The sequence below is a fragment of the Urocampus carinirostris genome, chromosome 5 (assembly GCF_059441175.1).
Source record: "Urocampus carinirostris isolate Australia breed hairy pipefish chromosome 5, RoL_Ucar_1.0, whole genome shotgun sequence".
NCBI lineage: Eukaryota > Metazoa > Chordata > Actinopteri > Syngnathiformes > Syngnathidae > Urocampus > Urocampus carinirostris.
The window spans coordinates 37,850,534-37,865,981 of NC_142353.1; the positions used below are offsets into that span (position 1 = coordinate 37,850,534).

General features: G+C 39.5%; 1 protein-coding gene across 2 annotated transcripts in view; it reads right to left on the bottom strand.

Annotated features, from left to right (window-relative positions):
• Positions 1–15,448, bottom strand: part of LOC148366253 (ral guanine nucleotide dissociation stimulator-like) — a 50,675-nt gene that overhangs the window by 19,468 nt on the left and 15,759 nt on the right. Inside the window, exons 1-2 of one of the 2 annotated variants that reach the window (XM_088336695.1) lie at positions 7,534–7,865; positions 1,807–2,111 (exon numbers count right to left, since the gene is read on the bottom strand). In XM_088336695.1, coding sequence (XP_088192821.1) covers positions 1,807–2,111; positions 7,534–7,701 — 473 coding nt within the window. In that variant the 5' untranslated portion in view covers positions 7,702–7,865. Of the gene's footprint in view, positions 1–1,806; positions 2,112–7,533; positions 7,866–15,448 lie in introns of those variants that run through there. The other variant, XM_088336694.1, reaches the window with a different exon arrangement.

Sequence of the window (15,448 nt, forward strand, 5' to 3'; positions counted from 1 at the left end):
CAGCCTGCAAAAGTTTGGGAAACATTGCACTAGACCATTCTGCACTACACCATGCTGTGACATCTCTAGTGGTGCAAGGTTGAAAGAAGAGATATGGTTTCAAATTCATATGAGGGCTGGGGTCCGGTTTAAGGTTTAAATTTAAGTTCAAGATCTTAAGACAAAATTCGATTTTTAAATAGATATTCAAGCAAGCGTTAGATTTTGAAAGATGGATTCAAAATGTTATGGTTTGAGATATTGTCTAACCGGGTGTGACTTTAACCTTGGGTTCTAAGTGATAGTTGGTTTTAAATAAAATTATAAAGCTAAATGTCGATCTTTTGGCACAAGGCTTGGCAATAACTCTAATCAATTTGAATAGTTCCTTGATCTTGAAATCGTGTGGCTTATGCGTTATTTTACAGGACCTATTTTATTTTTAATCAGAAAAGCTGTTCTGAAACTATGTTGGGTTATTGTTTAAAATTGAGATTTGCTTTTTGTGTTACATGCCCACACTATAGAATTAAGGTTTCAAACATTTATTAGGGTTCCAATTTGGGGTTTTAAGATGGTTAAAGAGACAAAGCAGGCCTCTAAAAAAATGGCGTTTGGGTTTTGATGTGAGTAAACGGGTTTCAGGACAGGGTTCCTATAGCGTAAGGGAAGTTAAATTCAAGACTTTTTAATGCTTTCTAAAATCAAATTTAATATTAGGTCAACAAAAAACAGAAACCTACAAAACAAAAACAAAAAACACATGAATTAGCGGCTATTTTAAACAGTTGTATTTTGTTTCTTAAAATCACATTTTGGTCCAGTTGAAACTTTCCATCTGATAAACATAACATTCTCTAAAGTTTTAGAAATGGACAACTATAAATAAAAAGGATGTACAGTACATCATGGATCCTCAGTCAAAACTGGCAGATGACTAAAAATGACAAAGAATTCTTCTGCCACATTCCTGAAGTATTTTTATCATGATGCATGAAAAGTGACCTTTTTTTTTTTACAAAATCTCAAACAAATATAAATCTTATTAATGTGCCTTTTGAAAATTGAATTTAAGACCTTTTAATGCCAATTTCTTCCCGTTTTGACAACTACACTATGGATTACTTCTATCCTATGGGACATGGGTTTTAGCGCACAAAAATGCGTGTATTCAAGGAATTTCAACTCCTTGCCCTGAAGAATTCTCGTGCTGGCGTGATGAAGGGGCCTATCGTGGAAGAAGAGCCGGAGCTAGCGTGATCATGGTAAATGCGAACTCACGACCGAATAAGATCATCGAGTGCTGGTGGAAAACATCGAAGCGCACAGGGAGCGCAGTTGCTGTGTTTTGCGGAAACGTGGCTCACGTTTAGCATTCCGGACGCTAACGTGTAGCCACCCGGAGCTATCCGGCTTCAACGCCGCTAAACAGAGACACGAAAGCCGGGGGAATCGGAGAGGAGGCGGACTTGCTAACACGAGGTGGTGTATCCCTGGATTTTCACAAAGAAAAGTTTTCCATCTGCCGCAGGGATGTCGAACTTTTGGACTAGCGTGACGTCATCCACTCCGCTACAAGCACCCCTAGGGCATCATGTTAATCTGTTAAAAAACAACGGGGTAGACTTCTGGAAGTGTGAATTTCCCTACGGGGATGAATAAAGTATCTATCTATCTATCTATCTATTTGTAGAATAATTAATTCAATGCCTTTTAAGACTTATCAAGGATCCGCAAAAACCATGCAAGACGATTTTGCGGTTCGGAATTTTCACTTCAAACAAATATAAGGGCTTTCAAAGAGGAACTATAAGGAGCATTTAGTACCTGTTGAGCAGCAGGTCCAGCACCTGCTTGGTGGTGGCGAAGGATCGATAAGTACAGAGGAAAATGGTGACGTAGGTGGAGTCTTTGCCCTTGAAAGCAGTGACCATGTATTCCACCAGCCTCTCCAGGGTGCCCGCCTTGATGGTTCGCACCTTGCAGGTCTCGTACAGGCTGAGGGCCGAGTCCGTCTCCACGCCCAGCCAGCGTTGGCCCTTGCTGGATGAGTGGTGCAACTGCACCTTGCGCAGCGTGATGGTGAAGATGGCGTCGTCCTCCACCTCCTCGCCGATCTCCTGCATCGAGCTCTAATGAAATGAACACGGCAAAATCATTTTTTGTCAATAGAACAAACGAGACAACTGTAAATATATTTACCGTATTTTCCGGACTATAAGATGCATAGAATTATAAGGCCCATGCCTCCAATTATTTTTTAAGTACAGTGGAACCTCGGTTTTCGAACGCCTCTCAGTCCGACCAAAAATTTCGAGAAATTCTTGCTTCGCTGTTCGGTCAAAAAAATCGGAGTTCGAACGCCGGTAATGCGTGAGTGCGTACACTAGGGAGCGATGCTGAGCGGCGTACGGGTGAAGATGGCTCTTTTCGTGACCGACTGTTATCGCGTGCGGACGTGCTTCGTTTTGCTTTCGCTTTTAATATAGGTGTACGGAGTGTTTTAGCCCCTAATATGCCTCCGAAGAAAGTCAGTGCAAGCAGCAAAGTTGCTACAGGTGAAAAAAGAAAAGTAGTGCGTACAACTATTGCATTTAGGGAAAGAAATAATAGCAAAATATGAAGGAGGTGTGTGAGTTTCTGATCTTGCTAGGGAATACAGCATGCGCCTTCTGCTGACCACCACAAAGGTAAGAAATCCTATTCATAATTCTTTTCTTTATCGTTTTTTTTATTTTTACACGTTCATGTTAGCGTAATCTTTCGTACGGAAGATTACGCTAACGCGAACGTACGATTAGCCTGGGTTAGCTTTGTTTACGTTAAACATTCAAGGTAAACATTCAGGGTGTTGGAACGGAGCCCAACATTCAGGGTGTTGGAACGTAGCCCCCTTTCCAATGAACCGCTCACCACTTGTGGTGGAGACCCGGGTGCTAAATGACTTGTAAACGACCTGATTTTTTTATTTTTACACGTTCGTGTTAGCGTAATCTTTCGTACGGAAGATAACGATAACGCAAACAAACGATTAGCCTGGGATAGCTTTAGTTTACGTTAAACATTCAAGGTAAACATTCAGGCTGTTGGAACGGATTAAAACGATTTACATTCTTTTTAATGGGAAAAATGATTTCGGTGATCGAACAAATCGGTTTTCGAACAGGGTTCTGGAACGGATTATGGCCAAGGTTCCACTGTACCATATTTGTGCATTGAATCATCAGTTGGAATATATCACTGATCACAATTGCATACATTTGGGAACAACGGAAGCTAAACCCCGGAGCGCGTTGCAATCCTTTCCCTTTAGGGATGCAGATGACACATGAAAAGGCATTAGTTTTATCTCATCATTACATCATTTATAGTCATGGCGCTAATTATTGGTGTCATTATTGGGCTGGGCGGTGAGAATATTGACAGACATGTAACCAATCCATGGTACCGAAAAGGTTGGAAACCACTGACCTACAGTATAATATCGCCGACTTGCAAAGTCTTTGTAAAGTGCACAAGATTCTAAACTGAATGAAGAGAAAGGCGTTGTGGGAAGTATTTTAGTTATTCTGAACTGAACGAATAGAAATGTATTGTGGGAAGTGACCCAATCGACCTGAAATATCTAAATAAACGCATGAAAACACCTATTCAAAAAGATTGTGAATTACAATGCTTAGTTTGAGCTGAGAAAAAGTGAAACAAAATGTTAATACTAATTTTTAATCACTTTCTGTTTTCTCATTTCTCTAACATGTCTGGTCCTAAAGGTAATATATTAAGCCTGAAATCACAGTTCCTCCAACTGAGTCCTCACAAATAAAATGCGAAAATTCGGGTTTTCTTTCAAGCTCGGTTTCTCAAATCAAGTTGATTGGTCGGGCTCGGGCTGGTTCAGGCTTTAATACCTGCATGGCCCAGGTCGGGTCGGGCTGTTTTTTTTTTTTTTTTTTAGGACTGATCTTACTTCTATCTGGCATGGTGACTAAAATGGTGTGCTAATATGATAAGACCTAATGCCTTTCATGTGTCGTCTGTATTCCTAATAGTCTAGTGCAGGAGGTCTCCAACGTGATGCCGGCGGGCACCAGATGCCCCCTAAGGACAGTTGAGGCGCCTGTGCACCTGTTCTGAAAATAGCTCACCACAGTGCTGGGTCATTTTCTTTTAACCTACTTCCAGTAACTAACCAGTTAATAACATAGTAATAACATAATGTGTTGTTATTTTAGAAATGCATATCAAACTGGGTGCCCTTTGTACTAATTATTAACAAAAAGTAGCTCTCGGCTTGAAAAATGTTGGAGACCCCTGGTCTAGTGGATGGGATTTTGTGCTATCCCTGCCACTATCTTGGTTCGATTCCCCTTGAATCCAATATATTGCAATTGTGAACAACCATCTATGTCCCTAGCAGCTTGGTGGTTAGGATTTGGATCTCATCCCATTGCAATGCAGTATAATTACTCAAATATGGTAGCGCGTTTCCAATTTTGTCCACATATAAGGCGCTCGTTCAAATTTCTGGCCAATTTGGGAGCTTTGGGTGCACCTTATAGTCTGGAAAATATGGTACATAGTTGAGTGAGATCTAAGAGATCTAAAAGTTAAACACAGACAGACTTATATTTTGATGGTGTATTTATGGTCAGGACCTGTTACATTATTTTAGTGGCTCATATTACCCATCCCCCCACCAACGGAACAAACACTCCCGTCCCCGTGTCAAGTGACGTCCAGCGGGACGCAGGGAGAAAAAGAATGCCTGCCATTGAGGAGGAAACCCTCCGCCTCAGCCGCTTAGCGCTTACGTAATCCTCTGATTATTTGTGTGTGTTTGTGTCTGTACATTGGGGGGGAGGCACGATTAGGGGCGCGAGGTGAGGGGGTCAGACAGAGCAAAGACGACGCCGATTTATCAAAAACGACAGAAATTGGATGCGTAAGGTTGGAAATTAACAGAAAGGCATGTTGATTTGAGACCTTGAGGGCCTGTACAGTATATACTCTTTGGATACTTCTATTCCTTTTGATCGATGAAACGTTATCTAACACAAAGACATAAACATTTTGGAGGCCCACACTGGTAGGGTGTGGTTCAATGGCTAAAATCCTGAGGCCATCTGCTGCCATCCCTATCAGTGTGGATAACCCTCCTTCAGGTCCTTTTCCTCACATGGTTAGTGTGTGCCTTGTTGGGGCGGCAGTAGCTCAGGAGGTAGAGCGCTCGTCTTGGGATCAAGGAATCCCAGTTCGAATACCGGCTCGTCCGTGTTACATGTCGAAGTGTCCTTGGGTAAGACACTGAACCCCTAATACCCCCAATAAGCAGGTTAGCGCCTTACATGGCTGCAAGGCCGCTATTGGGAAATGTGGAGCACATTGTAAAGCGCTTTGGGAAGTCATTGACTTGAAAAGCGCTATATAAATGCAGATCTTTTCATTTTCATTTCATTTTGTCATGATCACAATTAATGTTTATTTTGGTTTTAATGTATTTTCACCATTGTGTGTCTCTGTCTTGCTTCTTTCTGGTTGTTGGGCGGGGATAAAAGAGGGGATTTTATTGTCTTATTTTACAGTGCATGTTTTTACACGGCACTTTGAATGGCAATACATTGCTTCAAACGTGCTTTACGATTAAATTTGATTCGATGAAAATAAAAAGATTTTATCTGCGAGAAGCATCTGGGGCTAGTATCGGATGCCCTCAAGGGTATCATTACTTTCAAGTCCCTATTAAAGGTTTAAAAGCTACAATATAGAACAAGAGTTGCCAACCTTTTTGAAGCTGAGAGCTGCTTTTTTGCTTCAGATTAGCGCAACGGGCTATCGGTTTGATATGCATTTCTAAAATATGTTATTACAATGTTGTTATTATGTTTTTTCCAGGTTGTAATTATTAGAAGTTTAAATAAGCTAATGAAACCACGAGATATCATGCCAGTATGAAATTAAATTTCATAAAAATTTAAAATGACACATGATATATCTTTAGAACTGGTCCGCGGTCTTAAGGGGCAACCTGGCATCCACGGGCACCACAACGGAGACTCTTGGTCAAGAATATGATACTGACAAAAACAATGGCTAAAAATATATATATACAGGTACACCAAAGAAATATTTTGTCTAAGGCCGAATTACGATGCCAAATGTAAAATAATAATAACACATACAGTACCCGTTCAACCACATAAAATTGCTCCCCATACTGAATGTAATTCCCTTTATTAAGCAATTATAAACCTTCCAAACACAACAAGGCTCCTATTTACTCAAGACAGACTATGTAGAATAAAATAGAGATCATTTGTGTAAACAAGTAAACAACACAAACAATTATTTTAGCTTCTGTCTTAGTTCTTTCCTCACTTGCAGTAAATTTACTGTTGCTTACTATACGTAGCAATATACAATATATATACAATAGATATATATAGATATATATTAGATACATATTTAATAAGCTGATTGGCACTCCGACAAATATAAACAATCGTCTTGCGTTTTAATCTCAGGGTTTCTGTCAGATACAAGGTATTTATTATCAATATTTATGTTTTGAGTCTATATTATTGTTACTTTCCTGAATGTTTTTACAATCAAATACAACCAATAATAATCGTGAAAAATAAACAGAATAAACATTTTTAGGATTCTGTACCACAATTGGCATCTAAAGCTCTTATGGAGCTGATTGAAATATAATACTAATCATTATTTTTTTGAAAACGAGATAGGAAATATCACATGACATGATTTATTTTTTATTTTTGTGAGGTTCTTTGCTATTTGCTTCCTTTCGCTTTCCATTTTTTTAAAATTTTGGATTATTTAAAGTTGAGTTGCTTCAAATGCACGTTATAGATAAGGTTACCAAGCACATTTTGTACAGAGTAATTCACATTATGTGCAGGGTAGGGTAGGGTTATTTTAACTGGATTACTTTCAATTACTTTTGGATTACTCCAATACCAAATATGCTAATAAAAGACAAAAGAAACTAAATATGAAAAAAATTATGACTCACAACACGTGGTAAGCTTTCTCTCCTGGCTTTGATCTCTTTGATCTCCGGCAAAACTAACATAAAATGCGACAGAAACAAAATGAAAGTCAATCCAAACAGCTTGCCAACATCATTTTTGCCGTTCCGTGTATTTCGTTACTCCCCAAGCCTGCACAAAATTTACTAATTTTATTCATATTTAGTTTCTTTTGTCTTATATTAGCATATTTGGTATTGGAGTAATACAAAAGTAATTGAAAGTAATCAAGTTAAAGTAACCCTACCCAACCCTGATTACGTGCGTGTCAATTTTTCATTTATTGGAATTGTTTTATTGCTGATCTTGTGAGTTTTGTAATGCTTTTAAAGGAGCTTGTAGATGAATTTGTATTGAATGATGTTAACATTATGGATGATGTTTATTTTTTATTTTCTGTTTTGCAATTGTGTTAGGCAGCATCCCCGCAGATGTCTTAAAGAAGTGTTCCTGAATAAATATCCTAAACATCCACATGAAACAGGACCGAAAATCTGGGCCTCACCTCCAGCAGAGGAAGATCCGGGTCTAGCTGCGTGAAGCTGTGCAAAACAACCGGGCCGCTGCCGTCGGACGCTTCCAGCCTCACCGCGTCTAACACGCCCCGCGCCCGCCACGACGACTCGAACATCTCGGCCGTGTTCGGCTCCAAGGCGCCTTCGAAGCGCACCATGGGAGCCCCGCGGAGGCCGGGAGAGAAAGCCGCTGTCACCGCGGCGGAAGCGACATTTCGGCGGCTTGGTTCGCTCGCGCCGTCAGCTACTAAAAAGCGGAGGTTTTCTACGATGGACGACGATGATGGTTGCGGGGTGATGATGGTGCGTTTATGGGAATCGTGACTCAGACTGGGGCTTTGCTAGGCCACGCCTACAGAGGCACGGTGCCTTCTAGGCCGTCGGAGATATCAGTGTGGTATGTAATCAGTGGCGGAAGTAGCTTGGAAACAACAATGACTGCATGAAACGGATGTCATACATGGTAAACGGATATTTTCTTCGGTTAAGTGGTTCTCATTGATTCACAACAGCTCCTGCATTTACGACAATTAAACAAGAACAAAAAGAACGTATTCAAAGGGCAGCTTTAGGGCATTAGATAGAGCTGTCATTTTACACCAGTTCGAATATACAACATGGATATACATTGACATCGTATAACTGACCAATTTATCTTACACTATTCTTGTTCATCAATAAACTAAAAAATGAATGTGAGCAACATGCGGAAATGCCTGTAGACATCCATGACTTCGACTTTTTACCACAAGAATCAACCAGAGTCAACCATTCTTCATCAACAATGAACTACAATCAAAAACAATTAATATGGACAGCTACCATACCATTCATCAATGAGATCTTATTGCAGAAAATATCAAAACTTAAATAACACCAACAAGGCAGAAGGCTACTTGAAAATAAGTGCAACAGAAATAACAGCTGATTTGGTCTCAGATATAAATGGTTTTCCGTGCTTGTCTATGCAGTGAGCAATGTGATAACTTGCTTCAGTGGTGGTGTTTTAGAAGTGACAAAGGTTTATAGGGTCTGTGTTTGTTTGCCGTACCTGGACACAGCACATTTTAATGTCTACGCCTTGAATTCATGTTTCGTCTCGTCATGACGTTTAACACTTGATGTGCGAGGTACAGCGCTCTCGAGGCATAGTGCACAAACAGCACAGTCATTTTTTGCACAAGCCCCAGTCGTCAGTCAAAGAACCAGATTTTTTTGCTGAAGGAGCTGTCATTATTCATTTATTTATCGCGCGCCAGTGTTTCTGTGGCTGGGTCAAAACACGGATTTCTCCTCTTCTGCGAGTCGCTGTGCAGACACACACTCGCACACGGAGCAGAAGAAGAGGGGAACTACCGTAAAGCCACTAAACAACACGGCGAGCAACTGAAAATGTCTAAATTTCAGGTAAAAATGCGCATTTTCTAAAAATAATCATTAATTCTTTGCCCTGCGCTCGCCTGCCACTGGTTAACCCTTCGAGTGCCACTGCTGGCACGCGCGTCATAGGTTGCCAACCCCTGATGTAGATAGACATATGGATAAATATATAGATAGACATAGAGATTAGATACAAGGTAATATTTGGACGATAAGCCGCGACTTTTACCCCAAGCTTTCAAGCTTGCTCTTATGCAATGATGCGGCTAATTTACGATATTTTTTCTAACGGCCGCCAGGGTCGCCCGAGCAGTAAAGGTAAGTGTGAGACAGGTGGAATATATGTGTCGAGGTTTAATGTAACATCGCTCTTTGTACATGAATAAAACTAGCATGAACAGACCCAAATCTTGGAAAAGGTGTCAATCGAAAGAGTAGGGCTAACTACCGATTTGGCACTAATTTTATGAGTCTGTTTATCTGTAAACGGAAATAATGTGGCCAAACGAAAGGATTAAAAGAAGCAACGTCCAAACGAGCAGAAATGTTTCAGGTGGATTTATTTTCCTCGGTTCGCATTATCGTTTGTTTTGGAGAAAATATTTTACACAATTGGATTCTATGGATTGTCTTTGATGTAAAGAAGCCATTTTCACAGACATTCGAAGACGTCGAAGATGGCCAGGGGTCGTACTGGTGAGTTACGCCAGCTTTATAGTTTTTGGGTATGTTGTTTCAGACTGATCCTGATGTTTTTCTGATGAGTATAATTCATATCCTGAATCCCAAGAGTTTCAAAGAATGTATTTCTAAATTAGAGTGAAAAATTAGTTTTTGGTTACCAACAAAAGAGCAACATCTATGGCTGTCAAAGAGTTCCAACTTCTTCAAACTAGGTTTAACTACCGTAAATTCCGGACTATAAGCCGCTTTCCCAAACGTTCAACCCTGCGGCTTATTTAGTGATGCGGCCAATTTATGTAATTTTTCTAACGGCCGCCAGCGGCGCTCGAGTACAAAAGGTAAGATTTAGACCGGTGGAATATATGCGCCGAGGAAGACTGCAACTTCTTGGCTTGACAGGCGGCGAGAAATCTTTCACTAAAACTGGCCGCATGCGAAAGGCAAGTTTTTCGCAAGTCTGTCAGTGGATCCTGACAGCGTGGGGCAGCATAAAAAAATCCACCATCACCAACGGGTTCCGAAAAGCCAGTTCTGCTGCGTGACGGAGAGGAGGGCACAGAATCAGGAGTGGATGAAAGTTCCAGCGAAAGTGACAGCGCGAGTCCGACTTTGATGGCTTCAGTTGTAAGGAGGAAGATGAGGACGGTTTACCGTGATTTTTACAAGTACGGTATGTTTTTTTAACAGACTCGTTTACTGTGTTGCGAGCGTGATGCTAGCGTGTTGCTACCTGTCACAGGCATCGTTTGGGATGAAATTTATATTATTATTATTAAAGCTTTGAAAACTCTCTCGGTGTACCGTCTTTCTTTGTAAATATGTGTAACCATGTATAATATGTATTTGCAACTGTATATTTTTGTAATGTATTTATTTTAGAGGCTTATTCTGATATGTTTTCCACGGGCGAAATCAAAAAGAAGGGGCGAAAACAACGGGGGCTGACAGGAAGTGGAGTAAAGGTGAGACGTGTTTGTGGACGCGGCGGACAATAGTGGATATATATGTTTCCCACCCTTACCTTTGGAAATATACACTTTTTTCCTTGGATTACTTTCAACAGGACCCGGACTCTGCAGGTCTGCATCAAACGTTAAATACCGGTAACATTTTCCGTTTATTTTGCCGGCTTTGAATTTTGGACTGTGTACTTTAATGAAGGACACTGCACCCACCCGGAGGGGGGAGCCGGAGCTACACTGTGGGAGTCCCGGCAGCAACGGCCTGGGTTGTGGAACCCAGAAGGGAGAGGACCCACGCAGAAGGGAAAGGACCCACACAGAGGACTGGAAGAATGCTGCTTGGGAGGGTGGGATGGCAGAGCTATGCCCTTGCACAATAGTATTGCCTTTTACACGCTGGTTAACTACTGTTAAAAGAAAATAACTCTGAAATTGTTTAATTGATGTTGAAAATGTCAGGAAAAAATGTTAAAACGTCATATCGTCACGTCATATTGTCAGATATAAAAAAATTGTGAATATGCTTGATGGCTGTGTTTTGCTGCTGTTGGTGTCGGTGGATTTGTTCAGACCGAGGACAATCGACTTTGGCCTGGACGGATCTATTGACACTAACAAAGATGTTATATAATGAAATTGTGAATATGTTTGATTTTCGAGAAGGTTTGTTCAAACCTAACTTTGTGTTTGCTGTTAAAAACGTAATATTGGAATATAATATTGTGAATGTGCTTAATTGCTGTTGAGATTGTCATGATTGTTTTCTGTTTTTAGTGTCAATAAATTTGTTCAAACCAAAAAAAAACATTCAAATTCAGTTTCAATCACGGGACTTAAAGTCGGGTTTGGGTTAGTGTTGTGTTACATGTTTTAATGTGGGTGCATGCGGCTTATGTACAGGTGCAGCTTGTGTAAGTATATAATCGGTTTTCCTCTTAAAATGTGGTGGGTGCGGCTTATAATCAGGTGCGCTCTATAGTCCGGAATTCACGGTAATTATCGGTAGAAAAACACCTGTCCACAACATTAGTCAGTCACACTCCAAACTCCACTATGGCTAAGACCAAAGTGTTGTTGAAGGAACCCAGAGACAAAATGGTAGACCTGCACCAGGCTGGGAAGACTGAATCAGTAATATGGAAATGCTCGGTGTAAAGATATCAACCGTGGGAGCAATAATTAGAAAAATGAAAGACATACAAGACCAATGATAATCTCCCTCGATCTTGGGCTCCATGCAAGATCTCACCCCGTGGCGTCAAATGACAACAAGAATGATGAGCAAAAATCCCAGAACTACATGGGGTGATCCAAGTGAATGACCTACAGAAAGCTAATGACTCAAATCCTTTACTGCCAGACGTGTCCCCCTGCTAAAGCCAATACACGTCAAGGCCCGTCTGCAGTTTGCTAGAGAGCATCTGAATAATTCAGAAGAGGAATGGAAGAATGTGTTATGGTCAGATAAAACCTAATTGGAACTTTTTGGTAGAAACACAGGTTCTCGTGTTTGGAGGAGAAACAATACTGTATTTCATCTGAAGAACACAATACCCAATGTGAAGCATGGGGGTGGAAACATCATGTTTTGGGGCTGTTTTTCTGGACAACAATGTGTGTAAATAAAAGAAGGAATGGGGTCATGCATCGATAAATTTTAAGTGAAAATCCCCTTCCATCAGCAAGGGCATTGAACATGAGACGTGGCTGGGTCTTTCAGTGTGACAATAATCCCAAACACACAGCCAGGGCAACAAATGACTGGCTTTGTAGCAAGCATTTCAATGTCCTTGAGTGGCCTAGCCAGTCTCCAGATCTAAACCCCAAAGAAAATCTGTAGAGGGAGTTGAAAGTCCGTGTTGTCCAACAACAGCCCAAAAACATTATTGCGTTAGAGGAGATCTAGATGGAGTAACGGGCCAAAATAGCTGCAGTATGTGAAAAGCTTGTAAAGAGTTACAGAAAACCTTTGGCCAACCTTATCGAGAACCAAAGGTACAGAACAAAGTATTGAGATGAACTTTTGTTATTGAAAAAAATAATTACTTCCCACAATGATTTTCAAATAAATACTTTAAAAATCAAACAATGTAATTTTCAGTTTTTTTCTCTCCACACTTTGTCGATGAGAAGGGATATAGTTCTGCTTGAAATGCATCCTTTCACAATAAAGCAGTATTTCTCTGAAGTTTTCTTGGAAACAAGGATTTTCCCCAAAATAACGTTCAACTGTTGTTTACTGAGCGGTGGTAAAAGCTATAAACATATTTTTCGAACAAAAGATGAAGGTTCGAGTTTACTTTCAATATATCAAATGCCTATATAGCTACAGAACAACATTTTCTGCAAGCATTTAAAAATGAGTCAAAATGGCAAAACTTGTCTGGCACCGGCTCTCCCAATTTCAGAAAAATGAGTTAATCAACCAGAGAACATTGAGGAAAACTTTACCAGTGGTATCTTACTCAAAATAAAAGTTACTGGCGTGCTGTTTAAGGTACCTAGGTCTCTTTGCTAATGTTATTAAAAGCTGTAGCTTATTTCTATTATGAATATGAAATCAAAAAGTGAAGATTTCCTTATTCAGGTAAACATTTCATAAAAATCAGGAATACTTTTAAATCATTAACTCATTCAATAAAGTGTTTGGATGCTGTTTTTGCCACTTTCCATTCTGTATGAGTTTCCCTGTGGTAAATAAACTATAGTGGAAATTAATCATGTTGTCATTTTGCTTTTTACCAAACCACAGTTGACAAACTCTACAAGATATCAAACATTTGTGAAGGACAAAAAAGGATGAAATAAAACCCCTCAATAACCATTTTGTAATCAAATTACATCCCTGAATTATAAGTTCATTGTGAGCCTCTGGATAGACCACTAGCTCTCCAGCTAAGGCACATTCATATGCCATTAACAGGGTTGGGTAGGGTTACTTTAACTGGATTACTTTCAATTACTTTTGGATGACTCCAATACCAAATATGCTAATAAAAGACAAAATAAAGTAAATATGAATAAAATGACTACATTTTGTGCAGGCTTGGGGAGTAACGGAATACATGGAACGGCAAAAATGATGTTGGCAAGCTGTTTGGATTGATTTTCATTTTGTTTCTGTCACATTTTATGTTAGTTTTGCCAGAGATCAAAGCCAGGAGAGAAAGCTTACCACGTGTTGTGAGTCATAATTTGATTCATATTTAGTTGCTTTTGTCTTTTATTAGCATATTTGGTATTGGAGTAATCCAAAAGTCATTGAAAGTAATCAAGTTAAAGTAACCCTACCCAACCCTGGCAATTAACTAGCTGGAAGCTCATTCACCAGTATTTAAACACAAAATTTATTTTAGGCATAATAAGTCAACCAAACCTGTGGGCGTATTTTATATCTATTTCCTTTTTATTTTATTTTTTTACCAGAAATATTTGTTTTAACCATTTAATGGGTTACACTTTTCTGGAGTTTTCTATTTCACCAGAGAATTGCTTTTTCAATCAATTTCTCAGTCAACATAAATTGATCATTTGAATGTAAAAAATAATACAAATAATCAGGGTTGGGTAGGGTTACTTTAACTGGATTACTTTCAATTACTTTTGGATTACTCCAATACCAAATATGCTAATAAAAGACAAAAGAAACTAAATATGAATAAAATTACTAAATTTTGTGCAGGCTTGGGGAGTAACGGAATACATGGAACGGCAAAAATGATGTTGGCAAGCTGTTTGGATTTATTTTCATTTTCTTCCTGTCGCATTTTATGTTAGTTTTGCCGGAGATCAAAGAGATCAAAGCCAGGAGAGAAAGCTTACCACGTGTTGTGAGTCATCATTTTATTCATATTTAGTTTATTTTGTCTTTTATTAGCATATTTGGTATTGGAGTAATCCAAAAGTCATTGAAAGTAATCAAGTTAAAGTAACCCTACCCAACCTTGCAAATAATTACACCGTTTCAGATGAGTAAGCCCTGGTTTACAAAAAAAAAGAGCCGACAAGGTTCGTGATGTAACACAAAGATACAGTGTGCCGGAACATAGCACAAAACACAAATTTCCAGAGTTAGCCTGAAGGGAGCATCGCAGTGTGGTGCCTGGGGAAACAAGCAGTCGTTGTGTTTTTGTTGTTGAATTTTGCTATGGCAGCGCCACGCACGCATGCGCAGTTGCACGCGCGCACCCATAAAGGCAAAATGTCTTTTATATTGTCTGTCACTGCCCCCAAGTGGGCCATCTTTTCTTTATTTCTAAAGGACGTGAATAATTACATAACTTTATTAAAAAAAAAAAAAAAAATCCCCTCAGAATCTTTATGAGCAGATGTTTCGAGTGTTCAAGAAAAGTCAAGGAAAGCCAGCATGTAATAAAAGAAAACGACTTAGGGGGGTTAGAAAAAGAAGAAAAAGCAGTGAGGACCACAAAAAAGTAATAGGAACTGACCGCCTCATGGGAAGGCCTGCATACTACTCAGTACAATTGACTTAAAAAATAATTGGACGATAATAAAACATAAAAATGTGAAGGAAGAGTTTCCTTGTTGCAAGTAGTACATTCTATATATGTGCAAAAAGCAGTGGTCGTGCAAACAAACCCAAACTTGACTGTAAAGGTATCTGTCACGAAAAAAAACAAAAACTTTACTCAACCGTTCAAAAGTTTGGGGTCACCCCGACAACGTCCATGAAATTTCACACTTCTTTTTAATTAATCGAAACCATAGAAAAATAATAGAAAGTATAGTCGAGAGAATAATATTATTTTTGTTTGAAAAAAAAAAATCCTTCAAACTTTGCTGTCTTGGTCGGATGCGGAGATTACAATTCATGCTTTTGGTACCTCCCGTCCTGATTACTGTAATGCACTACTCTCCG